At 31.8% G+C, this 13654-nt stretch overlaps 1 protein-coding gene across 13 annotated transcripts in view; it reads left to right on the top strand.

Moving 5' to 3' along the window:
- Positions 1 to 13654, top strand: part of LOC127698596 (hemicentin-1-like) — a 213465-nt gene that overhangs the window by 133422 nt on the left and 66389 nt on the right. For 4 of the 13 annotated variants that reach the window (XM_052202112.1, XM_052202114.1, XM_052202116.1 and 1 more), the window contains exons 14-20: positions 1842 to 2147; positions 4439 to 4738; positions 4998 to 5303; positions 5937 to 6242; positions 7465 to 7764; positions 8116 to 8421; positions 11524 to 11823. In XM_052202112.1, coding sequence (XP_052058072.1) covers positions 1842 to 2147; positions 4439 to 4738; positions 4998 to 5303; positions 5937 to 6242; positions 7465 to 7764; positions 8116 to 8421; positions 11524 to 11823 — 2124 coding nt within the window. Of the gene's footprint in view, positions 1 to 1841; positions 2148 to 4438; positions 4739 to 4997; positions 5304 to 5936; positions 6243 to 7464; positions 7765 to 8115; positions 8422 to 11523; positions 11824 to 13138; positions 13445 to 13654 lie in introns of all 13 variants that reach the window. The other 9 variants (XM_052202115.1, XM_052202118.1, XM_052202120.1 and 6 more) reach the window with 5 other exon arrangements.

The raw sequence follows: 13654 nt of genomic DNA on the forward strand, positions 1-13654 counted from the left end.
TAGACCTTTCGTGATTCTTTGGTTTAGTCTTGATCATACACACTTTCCAAAATTTAAAGGCTGAAATTTCATTGGCTGATTTAATAAATACAAGGACAGAAAGAAGAACAAAGAGTTGTCAGATCATCTTAAGCACAGCATTGACGAAGCAAAAATTTTCAGCAAGACAACATGTACAAATAGGTCAACATGGCCGCAATCTTCAGTTGACTCCTTATTAGAGTTATTGCCCTTTGATGACGATTTTTACCATTTTTTGGTGTTTTTGCCTTATATCTTAAAAATTATAATAGATAGATAGAAACTTAAATAAGCAAAAAGGATCAGCAAGACAAGATCTACAATTAAGACAATATGGAGGAAATCGTCCTACAACTGCTTATCAGAGTTATTGCCCTTTATTGACGATTTTTACCATTTTTTTTTGCATTTTGCCTTGTATGTTAAAAATTAATATAGATAAATAGACACTTTGAATCACAAAAATGATCAGCAAGGCAAGATCTACTAACAAGTCAAATTTTGCCAATATAGTTAGTAGACTGTCACTCTTTATAGGAGTGATTGCCCTTAAATGAGGATTTTTTTTTACCCTCTTATGTGTTTTGAGCGAAAACTAAAGAAGATAGAGGGACACTTAACAGACTAAATGATCAGCAATACAAGATCAACAAAACAGAGATTTTTGTCATGAATTTTGTTCTTGTCTACAATGTTGGAGAGTATCTTTTGTTGAATATGCACATAGACCAAGGTGAGCGACACAGGCTCTTTAAAGCCTCTAGTTTTTCAATTTTGCCTATTATCTTGAAAACTATAATAGATAGACAGAAACTTTAAATAGCAAAAATGATCAGCAAGAAAAGATCTACAAATAAGTCAAACATAATCGAAGTCTCCAATCTACTCCTTATTGCAGTTATTGCCCTTAAATTATGATTTTCTCAATTTCTTTTAATTTTTACCTATTATTTTAAAATTTGTAATATTTAGATAGAAATTTTATAATCCAAATTGATCAAGAAGACAGGATCTACATATAAGTCAACAAGACTGAAATTGTCAGTCGACTCGTTATTGAAGTTATTGCCCATTAATGAAGATTTTCCCCAATATTTTGCATGTTTGCCTATTATCTTGAAAACAAAAGTAGAAAGATAAAAACTTTAAATAGCAAAATTGATCAGCAAGACAAGATCTACTAAAAAAAGGTATGGCTGAAATCTGCAGTTGACTTGTTATTTGAGTTATTGCACTTTAATCATAATTTTAGCCATTTTTTTCATGATAACTTAGACAATATCTACACATATGTCAACATGACTGAAATTGTCAGTTAACTCTTTATAAGGTTATGGCCCTTTAACTAATAATTTTTACCAAAAGTGGCCTTTGTTGCAGATGCAGGTGAGCGACACAGGCTCTTTTAGCCTCTAGATTTTGCTTATTATTGCAATTTTCGTTCTAGAATTATTTTTAATATGCATTATATGGTTTCATATAGCATGCTAAACTTTTTTTTCTTTATACAGTTATAAACCTTTATTTATGTTATTAGTGTTAATAACATTTTCACAGGAGATACATATGAAAAAATAGTTTTATTGATTACTTACCTTCAAAATGTGCATTCTGTTTTTTACCTAACGACCTTCATTGCTAAGAGGATAAATCAGTTAAAAAAACTAGAATTTTTTAATAATATATTGAATTTAAAAAGAAAATGGTTCTATAACTGAATTGTCATTTTATTTCATTGAGCCTTCTTATATATCTCTTCAATTATTTACAATGTAAAATCATGAAATGAGATATTAACATGGTATTATTATTAATTATAGCTGTACCCACTGTTCAAGTTCAACAACCATCCTATTCTGTTACAACTGGTAGCTCTGTAACCTTGGTGTGTACTGTGACCTCTACACTAACTGTCAATAATGTTTACTGGCAACGAAACATTGGTGGTGCCATAACAACCATCACATCCTCATTTAACACAAATAAATACAGTGGCAGTACAACTGGCACACCATCTTTAACCATATTTAATGCCGCACAAAGTGATGTAGGAACTTACACATGTTTTGCCACCAACAGTGTAGGAACTGGACAGAGTTCAGCTACTTCACTGGGTGTTACTGGAAGTAGGTTTTACTTTTAATAGATTGACTTGATTAATGGTGATGTGATTTTTCCTCAAATGTATGTTGGCTTTTCAGTATTTAACATATCTTTCATGCCTTTTATAATTTCATGAAAGATAAGATCAAGTTTTCATTGAAATATTTTACTGCTGCCCTTTCAGGCATGGTCTTTTGACTTACAAAATTCTTTTAATATATTAAAGATTATGTTGAGACAAGTTTAACAGATACCTCTGACAATAAAATTCTATCATTTATGGTCAGTTCCATTTTTGTGCCAATTTCATAATTTAGAATGATGATATCTTTGAAAAAAAAAGAGAAAAAAGGAAGTTTCAGATTGAGGTTACAGATTTGAGATCTGTGTATTCGTATGACAAAATTTGAAATTTTTAATGAAGTAGTTATTGTTTGTCTAAAAATATCCAACTTTTTTTTTTCTTTTCTAAAGCTCCAGTAAATGTGCATTCAGGAAAGTTACATGCCTGTGCCAGTTTAATTGCATTGAATAGAAAACAAAATAAACCCATTTGTTTTCAGCAGTTTTGTACCATTCCTTAGATTGTACCCACATGGTCCATTTTAGCCATTGATATTTTTAGGGTCAATTGTTTGCCTGTTGATCATCCTGTACTTTTTGAAAATCTTTTGGTTTGAATCTTCCTGAACATTTGAAAGGAGTTGATTCACTAACCAATAATTTTGGCCCTAAAATCTTATTTTTTTTAAACTGCGATAATGTTGTAAAAACTTGATGTTAAAATGTCCAATTGTGTCAGAAAGAGAAGATTTTTCACCAATTGCATCATTAGTGATGTATTTGTGACGGCATAAATATAGGCAACTCATTAAAACCTGATTTTCAGCACAATTCCGCAAAAGTTTTGACAGTTGCAAAATTAAGAGTGGTGTCACTCCTAACCAACAAATATTATTACCAAAATATTCTTTATATACCATATTCTTTATTTTCCAACCAAACTTTCAATGGGCGAGGTGATGAAGGTGACTATTTCAGGAAAAACTAACTAAAATGAAATCATTTCCTATTTCAGGTTAAAATATTTATAATGTTTGAAGCAGACATACAATTTTTTTTATCATTCTTTCAAAAATAATACATTGAGCAATTCAAACACATTAGATTTACTAAAACAACTAAAGTTTAAAAATTCATCTTTACTGGGCCTTTAATTCGGGTGACTGCTTCTACTCCTTAGATTGGATAAAGTCCTACTTGGTGTGCATTGTTACAAACCATGTTTCAAATTGCCTAATTTTACAATTATATATGCTTTTCCAGCCAACTAACGAACATTTACTCAAATTAAAAACAGAGCTAAACTATTTATTAAGTACAGGAGAAATCACCATGTAGAGTCTTCAAATTATAAATGTATTCAATTCAGAGAAGATTCTTTAATCTGACTATACCAATTTTTATATTTTTTTGGAAATATTGAAAATACAGAGAGGCTGTCTCCATTTTTTCCCCTCCAAACAAATTGTTAAATTCTATCCATACTTTTTTTTTAATTTTGTTCAAGGGTTTCTGCTGTAAAATCTTTGCAAAGTGATTGAATGTTAAATCCCTCATTTCTCAATAATAAGTACAGTGATTTACAATTATTGTCACCTACCAGCAAATCCAATGTGAACTGTAGGTTTGTGCCAGTCAGTTCACCAATCCTAAGTTTTCTGCAATTTTGCATGGACCCTTAAGTTAAGAAATATGTCTGTAAGAGTTTTTTGTGAAAATACAAGTTGTTTGACAACTGGAAAATGTCATTTAGCTGCCACTGACGTTTTAGTTTTATTCCATCCAAAGAAAATAATGATTTGTACTACAAAGATATATTATATTGTTTGAAATGTTCTGTAGTCAAATTTACCCTCCTCAGCCTGTCCCAAGTCAAGAGCCTGTAGTTCTGTGGTTGTCATTAGTTCATGTCTGTCATATTTGTTTTTTCGAAAATTGTTTTGTTATTAATTATGCCATTAGTTTTCTTAATTGAATTGATTCATATATTTGATATTGGTGCCTTTTATAGCTGAATATAAGGTATGGGTTTTTCTAATTGTTGAAGGCTGTACAGTTGCCTTTAATTTCTAACATATACTTCATTTAAACTTTTGTGGGTAGTTGTCTAATTGGCAATCACACCACAACTCCTTAATTTTATATTCGTTGACATTTCAGTTTTTATCAGTCAGTCAAAGGTATGAAGATAATTCAAAATAAACAGTGGTAAAAGATCTGTGATCAATAATGTTTTTATGTTTCATTTTAGCTGTACCAACAGTTCAAGTTCAACAACAATCATATTCAGTCACCACTGGTAGCTCTGTGACCTTAGTGTGTACTGTAACATCTACACTTACTGTCACCAGCGTTTACTGGCAAAGAAATATTGGTGGAAGCATAACACAAATTACAACCAACACCAACAAATATAGTGGCAGTACTACCGGCACACCCTCCCTTACCATCTTTAATGCAGACCAAAGTGATGTAGGAACTTACACATGTTTTGCCACCAACAGTGTAGGAACTGGACAGAGTACAACTACTACACTGTCTGTTACTGGAAGTAAGTGTTTTATATAATGTACAGTATTATTTTATTTAATAGTTTTACTGATTACTCACCTACACCTAATAACTTTCATTGCTAAGAGGATAAATAAGTTAAAAAAACTTGAATTTTTAATAGAAATTGAATTTTAGAAAAAAAAGGGTCTGTTTGAAATGACATTTGATTTCTTTGAGTCTCCTTATGTACCTCTTCAATTATTTACAATGTCAAATCATGCACTGATATATTAACATGGTATTATTATTAAATATAGCTGTACCAACTGTTCAAGTTCAACAACCATCCTATTCTGTTACTACTGGTAGCTCTGTAACCTTGGTGTGTACTGTGACCTCTACACTAACTGTCAATAATGTTTACTGGCAGAGAAATGTTGGTGGTACAGTAACAACCATCACATCCTCATTTAACACAAATAAATACAGTGGCAGTACGACCAGCACGCCATCTCTAACCATATTTAATGCAGCACAAAGTGATGTAGGAACTTACACATGTTTTGCCACCAACAGTGTAGGAACTGGACAGAGTTCAACTACTACACTGTCTGTTGCTGGAAGTAGGTTTTACTAAAACACTTTTAATAGACTGACTTGATTAATGGTGATGTAATTTTTCTCTCAAATGTATGTTGGCTTTTCAGTATTTAACATATCTTTCAGTTAGTGCCTTTTATAATTTCATGAAAGATAATTGTGAACATTTTCTTTTCTGCTGCATGTACAATAAAGAGGTGCTCATCTGAAAGAATTTTGCCACTTTACCGATTGTCTTACCAGTGATTTTAGTTCTTATACTGTAATACATACATGTTATATGTTGACAATGACTCTCTTATCATAATTTTTTTTTTTGTAAGTCTCTGTCATGATTTTATCTCTCAAATTGGAATGATCTCAGTTAATCAGGAAATGCTTGTCAATTTAGCCCCTAATGTTACTATATTATTATACATCGATTGCTTTCAAAAGTTTATAAATCAATATGAAAAAATTGATTTACTGATTACTTACCTACAGAATGTGCATTTTGTTTTTCACCTAATGACCTTCACTGCTAAGAGGATATATAAGTTAAAAAAACTTGAATTTTTAATAGAACATTTCATTGAGTCCTCTTATATATCTTTTAAATTATTTACAATGTAAAATCATGGAATGAGATATTAACATGGTATTATTATTAATTATAGCTGTACCCACTGTTCAAGTTCAACAACCATCCTATTCTGTTACTACTGGTAGCTCTGTAACCTTGGTGTGTACTGTGACCTCTACACTAACTGTCAATAATGTTTACTGGCAGAGAAATGTTGGTGGTACAGTAACAACCATCACATCCTCATTTAACACAAATAAATACAGTGGCAGTACAACTGGCACACCATCTTTAACCATATTTAATGCAGCACAAAGTGATGCAGGAACTTACACATGTTTTGCCACCAACAGTGTAGGAACTGGACAGAGTTCAACTACTACACTGTCTGTTACTGGAAGTAGGTTTTACTAAAACACTTTTATTAGATTGACTTGAAAAGATAACAGTAAAATTACAATTTACAGTACCAAAGTTTATGCACCATATGCGCATAGGTAACCTTTTCCTTTCTGCCGAGCAACAATAAACAGGTATTCAGCTAAAAGAATTTTGCCCTTTAAAGGGTTTTCATTTTGGTGGTACCTGTGATTTTAGTTTTGATACTGTAATACATGAATGTAATCTGATGGCCATTACTTTCTTATTATGAACATTTTTTATGATAAGTCTCTTTCTCACATCTCAAAAACTGACATAATCTCACTTTATCAATAAACACTTGTCAATATAGCCCTAATGTTTCTACGCTATTACACAACCATGGCTGTCAAAAATTGAAGTTTGAGCATTCCTTATGAAGGTAAATCCTAAAAAGGGTTTTGGAAGCACAAAATTTATAAAGTGTTACTGGTATTTGTATTTTGATCGCATTTTCATGGTGATATTTTACCCTTGCCCTTTCAGACATGGCCTTTTGACTTACAAAATTTAGTATATTTAATATATTAAAGATTATGTACAGACAAGTTTAATGGAAACCTCTGATGATTAAATTGTACAATTTAAGGTCAGGACAGTTCCATTTTTGTGCCAATTGCATAATTTGGAATGATGATTTCTTAAGAAAAAAAAGGAAGTTTCAGATTGAGGTTACAGATTTGAGAATGTGTATTTTATGACAAATTTATTCTAAGTGTGAATATTTTATTGAAGTAGTTAATGTTTGCCTGAAAATAATGGTCTTTTTTTCTAAAGCTCCAGTAAATGTGCATTCAAGAAAGTTACATGCCTGTACCAGTTTAAATCAAAATTGGATTAAAAAAAAAACATTTGTTTTTCAGCAGTTGTGTACAATTCCTTAAATTCACTTAAGTTATACAATATGTCTATAGTTGTATTTGTGAAAATACAAGTTGTTTGGCTACTGGAGAAATTTCATAAGCTGCCATCAATGTTTTAGTTTTTTCCCTCCCCAAAATAAATGATTGGTACATGTACTACAAAAATATAATATATTGTTTGAAATGTGCTGTAGTAAAATTTGCCCTCCTAAAGCCTTAGTTTGACACCTCAGTTTTTATCAGTGAGTCCAAGGTATGAAGATAATTCAAAATAAATATGGGTAGAAGGAAAAGATCTGTGATTTGGTGATCAATAATGTTTTTTATGTTTCATTTTAGCTGTACCTACAGTTCAAGTTCAACAACCATCATATTCAGTCACCACTGGTAGCTCTGTGACCTTGGTGTGTACTGTAACATCTACACTTACTGTCACAAGCGTTTACTGGCAAAGAAATGTTGGTGGAAGCATAACGCAAATTACAACCAACACCAACAAATATAGTGGCAGTACTACCGGCACACCCTCTCTTACCATCTTTAATGCAGCACAAAGTGATGCAGGAACTTACACATGTTTTGCCACCAACAGTGTAGGAACAGGACAGAGTACAACTACTACACTGTCTGTTACTGGAAGTGAGTATGCTTATGTTCTTGAAATCTCATTCTGATTGGTTATAATTATGAGAGTGTGGTTTTGATTTTTTGATAATTGATCAGTTGTCAATGTTGTGTTTACCGACACTATGTTTTGACTTTTAAATGCAATTAAATGCATTCTGTACTGAGTGCATGCCTCTAGAAAGTTGAAGGGCATACACAATCCAAATATAGAGCTACATGGAAGTAAGTTATATTACAGTGTAGTGAATTATTCCTTTTTGTATGCAGTGTCAATTATCAGACAAATACGCAGAAGGGATCTGGTTTAATATTTTATGATAGTAGTATTTCAGAGTAAAGGTGATGTACAATTTATTTTTTCAGCCCCACCTTCTGTTACTGTACAACAGCCATCATATTCCATTACAATTGGGGATTCTATCACTCTTGTTTGCATAGTTACCTCTAATCTCCCTGTCACATCAGTACAATGGGAAAGAAATATTGGTGGTACTGTAACGACTATTACAAGCACAACCAACACCAATAAATACAGCGGTAGTACTCCTACCACTCCATCTCTGACTATATCTAATGGAGCACAAAGTGACTCAGGAGATTATACATGTTTTGCTACCAACAGTGTCGGAACAGGACAAAGTACAGCCACCACACTATCTGTAACAGGAAGTATGTGTAGACCACTACATGTGCATGCAGCATTCATAATAGCCTATATCCCTGTTCCTTTCACACTTGTTTTGTATTGTAGTAGCACTATAAGTATTAGATCAGGCTTTATTTTACATAGACAGAAAAAGAAAAAAAAGATTGGCTCAATTTTTTTTAAGGTATAGTGTTTTTTTGTACAGAAAAATTCAACAGCCTTACAATATATTTACAGGTGTATTATAGTTTTAAAAAATTTATTATAACTAAAATAAATGAAAAATCTGGCAATAGAACTAAAATGAAATGAAAAATGTTTTTATAATGAATGTTAATCAAATAAGTTTAAATTACTATGTGATAGTTGTTTTATAAAGTAATTAAGCTTTTTGTCTTCTGCAGAATGTTAAGTTATAGTTTGAATTTAGTTATTTAATGTATTAACATTTATATTAGATTGGCAATTTTACATGAGATGCACTAGAACTTTTTAATCGTTTGTTTGTTTTAAGGAAGGTTTTGTGCTTTTATTCAATCTTTTCTCTTCAAATGCTTTTATTTTCAGTGAGAGATTAGGATGAGATATCACTAATGGAAGAGCCTTAAAGATTTAATTTTGACTTTTTTCAGTCTGTCCACATTATTTAAACTCACCTGGTCTAAAGAGCCAAGTGAGCTTTACTCATCACTTGGCGTCTGTCGTCCTTCATCGTTGTCTTCTGTTGTCCATTAACTTTTACAAAAATTTCTCCTCTGCGATTTTTGGGCTAGATTTAACCAATTTTGACTGCAATCATCATTGGGGTATTTAGTTTTAAAAATGTATCCGATGACCCCACATTCCAACCAACATGGCTTACATGGCTAAAAATAGGACATAGGGGTAAAATGCAAGTATTGCCTATTATCTTGAAAACCGCTTTAAATAGATAAAATCTAACAGGGTCAGAAATGTTCAGAAAGCTGAGATCTACCTACTGTTTATTAACATCAAAACTGTTAGATGACTTTGTATAGGCGTTATTGCCCTTAATTGATGAATTTTACCTATTATCTTGAAATCTATTATGTAGAGAGCTATTTTCAATCGCAAAATTAATCAGCAAGACAAGATCTACGAACAAGTCAACATGGTGGAAATTGTGAGTCTACTCCTTATTGGAGTTATTGCCTTAATTGACTATTTTTACCTGTTTTTTACGTTTGTGCGTAATATCTTAAAAACTATAATAGGTAGATGGAATCTTTTAAAAGCCAAAATTTTCATCAAGACAACATGTACAAATAAGTCAACATGGCCGCAATCTACAGTTGATGCATTGGAGTTTTTGGCCTGTAATGACAATTTTAACTATATTTTTTGTGTAAGTAACTCCTCATATAATATAAATAAACTAATCATAGATACCAGGCTTAAAATTTGTATGTCAGACGCGCGTTTCATCTACAAAAGACTCATCAGTCTGAATCAAAAAAGTAAAAAAACAAAGGTCAAATAAAGTACACAGTTGAAGATCATTGAGCAATTTTTGCTCTTTAATGCAATTTTTTTGACGTTTTAGCTTATATTGAAAACTATAAAAGATAGATATACACTTTAAACAGCAATAATGATCAGCAAGGCAAGATCTACAAATATTTCATATTTTACCGAAATTTTTAGTTTAATCTTTATAGGAGTAATTGCCCTTTAATGACAATTTTTACCTTTCTTTGGTGTTTTGGGTAAAGATTAGAGAAGATAGAGAGGAATTGTAAACAGAAAAAAATAGCAGCAATACAAAATCATCATAAAAGAGATTTTTGTTTTGAATTATAATCTAGTCTAAAATGTTGGAGTGTTCATTGATGCGCATAGATCTAGGTGATCAACACAGGATCTTTAGTGCATTAACTTTGTGAATCCAAATTTTCTCACAGCTTTGTTTAGAATGATATGAATCCCATAATTTCCCTTAGCTACCCAGTTTATATGGTCATTGTCTTTTTATATTTTGTATATTTATTATTCACTATTATTCTATCATGAAGATTACAAATTGATGGTACTTTGTCTCTTACACAAATATATGTCAAAACTTGCAGTTTTTCCAAAATGTTTAATTTTTGGCGTCTTTGGGATCTTAAAATCTTCTTTCCTTGTGTTGTTCCTTAAATAAAAGAATCATAAGCAGAAAATTTCTCTGTTATTTAAAAGCTCAGACGAATCAAAAATATAAATCCCTGTAAGTGATTTAAGTAAGAAATGTAAGTTTATTTGTATATGTACCTTTACTGAAACTTTAAAACTGTCTTAAGGTAGATAGGGTGTCTTCCTCCATCTTGGATTTTGAAATACCAGAAATCAATCGGTCTAGATCTTTAATAAAAGGTGCAAATTTTGAGAGTAGTAGGTAATTCATGTGTAAGAATTTTCATTTGAATAGAGAAAATGACATATTATATCATATTTATGGTTGTATTTTACAAAAAAACAGAATACTTTTGTTTGATTCAATTTTTTCCAACTTTGCCACATAAGGGGAGGCAACTCAAATGTAAGGGCAGATAATTCAGATAAAGTTACTTTTACAATAGAATGTGTTAGGAATTTACCTATTTTATTATGTAGCAAGAAAACGGGTCCCGTGACCCCATTTTTTCTTTTTCTTATCTGAAAGCATACTATTAGAGCTATCTTCTCATATTTTATCTCAAAATTCTATGGTGTAGTTTTCGTTTTATGGCAGAAAATTGGGTTTTCCATGCATAATCTATACAAAATCTGTCAATTTTGCGCAACCTGTAGCGTGAAAATAATCCCCGTGACCCATTCTTTTTATTATTTTTTTTAAAAAAGCATGATATAAACTACATTTAGGCAAATTATTAAAAAATTCTATGGATTATAATTAAGACCTAGGGTGTCTCAATCTACCTTAATTGAGTTTATTTATTAAATGATACCATTTCAGTTAATACATTACATACATATTTTCAAAGTAATTACTGTTCAACAAACATCCTATTCAGTTTTAACTGATAATTCAGTCAAAGGTATTAAGATAATTCAAAATAAACATTGGTAGAAGGAAAAGATCTGTGAATTGGTGATCAATTATGTTTTTAATGTTTCATTTTTAGCTGTACCAACAGTTCAAGTTCAACAACCATCATATTCAGTAACCACTGGTAGCTCTGTGACCTTGGTGTGCACAGTGACATCTACACTTACTGTCACCAGCGTTTATTGGCAAAGAAATGTTGGTGGAAGCATAACACAAATTACAACCAACACCAACAAATATAGTGGCAGCACTACAGGAACCCCATCTCTGACCATCTTTAATGCAGCACAAAGTGATGTAGGAACTTACACATGTTTTGCCACAAACAGTATAGGAACTGGACAGAGTACAACTACACAACTGTCTGTTACTGGAAGTGAGTAGTTTTGTTACAATCTTATTCTGCTGATTTATTATTAGAAGTTTTGATTTTTAGATAATTGATCAGTTGTCAATGTTGCATTTACCAACAAGGTGTTTGCACTTTTAAAGGCAATTAAATGCATGCTGTGTTGTATTTATGCCACAACAATGTTGAATGGCATACACAATCCAAATATAGAGCTACATGGAAGTAAGTTATATTACAGTGTAGTGAATTATTCCTTTTTAGCTCAGGTTTCCTCATCACTTGTTGTCTGTCGTCGGTAGTCGTCTGTTAACTTTTATAAAAAATCTTCTCCTCTGAAGAAACTGGGCCAAATTTAACTAAACTTGACCACAATCATCATTGGGGTATCAAGTTTAAAAAATGTGTTTGATGACCCCGCCTGCCAACCAAGTCTGACAGGGCAGAAATGTTTAGAATGTTGAGCTCTACGAATTGTCCATATACATCAAAACTGTTAGATGACTTCTTATAGGAGTTATTGCCCTTAAATGACAAATTTCACCATTTTTTTCATTTTTGCCTATTATCTTGAAAATTATAATAGATAGAGAGAAACTTTAAATTGAAAAATTGATCAGCAAGACAAGTTCTACAAGTAATTCTAATTCTTGAATTTGTCCGTCGAATCCTTATCAGAGTTATTGCCCTTTGATGAAGATTTTTACCAAGTTTTTGCTGTTTTGCTTCATATCTTAAAAATCATGATAGAAACTTAAATAAGCAAAAATAATCAGCAAGACAAGATCTACAATTAAGACAAATGGTGGAAATCTTCCGACAACTCTTGATTGGAGTTATTGCCCTTTAATGATGATTTTTACCATTTTTTTTGCGTTTTGCCTTATATGATAATAATTATAATAGATAGATAGAAAATTAAATAACCAAAAATGATCAGTAAGACAAGATCTACTAACAAGTCAAATTTTGCCGATATAGTTAGTAGACTGTCACTCTTTATAGAAGTGATTGGCCTTAAATTAGGAATTTGTTTTACCCACTTTTGTGTTTTGAGCAAAAACTAAAGAAGATAGAGAGAAACTAAACCGACTAAATGATTAGCAATACAAGATCAACAAAACAGAGATTTTTGTTACGAATTCTATTCTCATCTTCAATGTTGGAGAGTGTCCTTTGTTGAATATGCATATCGACCAAGGTGAGCGACACAGGCTCTTTAGAGCCTCTAGTTTGTATGCAGTGTCATTTATCAGACAAATACACATGAGGGGATCTGGTTTAATATTTTATGATAGTTGTATTTCAGTGGTAAAGGTGATGTAAAATTTGTTTTTTTCAGCCCCACCTTCTGTTACTGTACAACAGCCATCATATTCCATTACAATTGGGGATTCTATCACTCTTGTTTGCATAGTTACCTCCAATCTCCCTGTCACATCAGTACAATGGGAAAGAAATATTGGTGGTATTTTAACAACTATTACAAGCACAACCAACACCAATAAATACAGTGGTAGTACTCCTTCCACTCCATCTCTCACTATATCTAATGGAGCACAAAGTGACTCAGGAAATTATACATGTTTTGCTACCAACAGTGTCGGAACAGGACAAAGTACAGCCACCACACTATCTGTAACAGGAAGTATGTGTAGATGTGCAGACCAGCACATATTCCTGCAGTATTTGTAATAGCCTATATGCCTATTCCAATTACACTTACTTTTGTATTTGCACTTTTTGCTTAGACATTAGTTTTTATAAGCTGTATAATTTCTGTTATAAGCATACTAAGGTCAAGTTTATTAATCCCTAAAAATAAACCCAGAATTTCCAAAAATAACTGGACAATACA

The sequence above is a fragment of the Mytilus californianus genome, unplaced genomic scaffold, assembly GCF_021869535.1.
Source record: "Mytilus californianus isolate M0D057914Y unplaced genomic scaffold, xbMytCali1.0.p SCAF_4, whole genome shotgun sequence".
Classification (NCBI taxonomy): domain Eukaryota; kingdom Metazoa; phylum Mollusca; class Bivalvia; order Mytilida; family Mytilidae; genus Mytilus; species Mytilus californianus.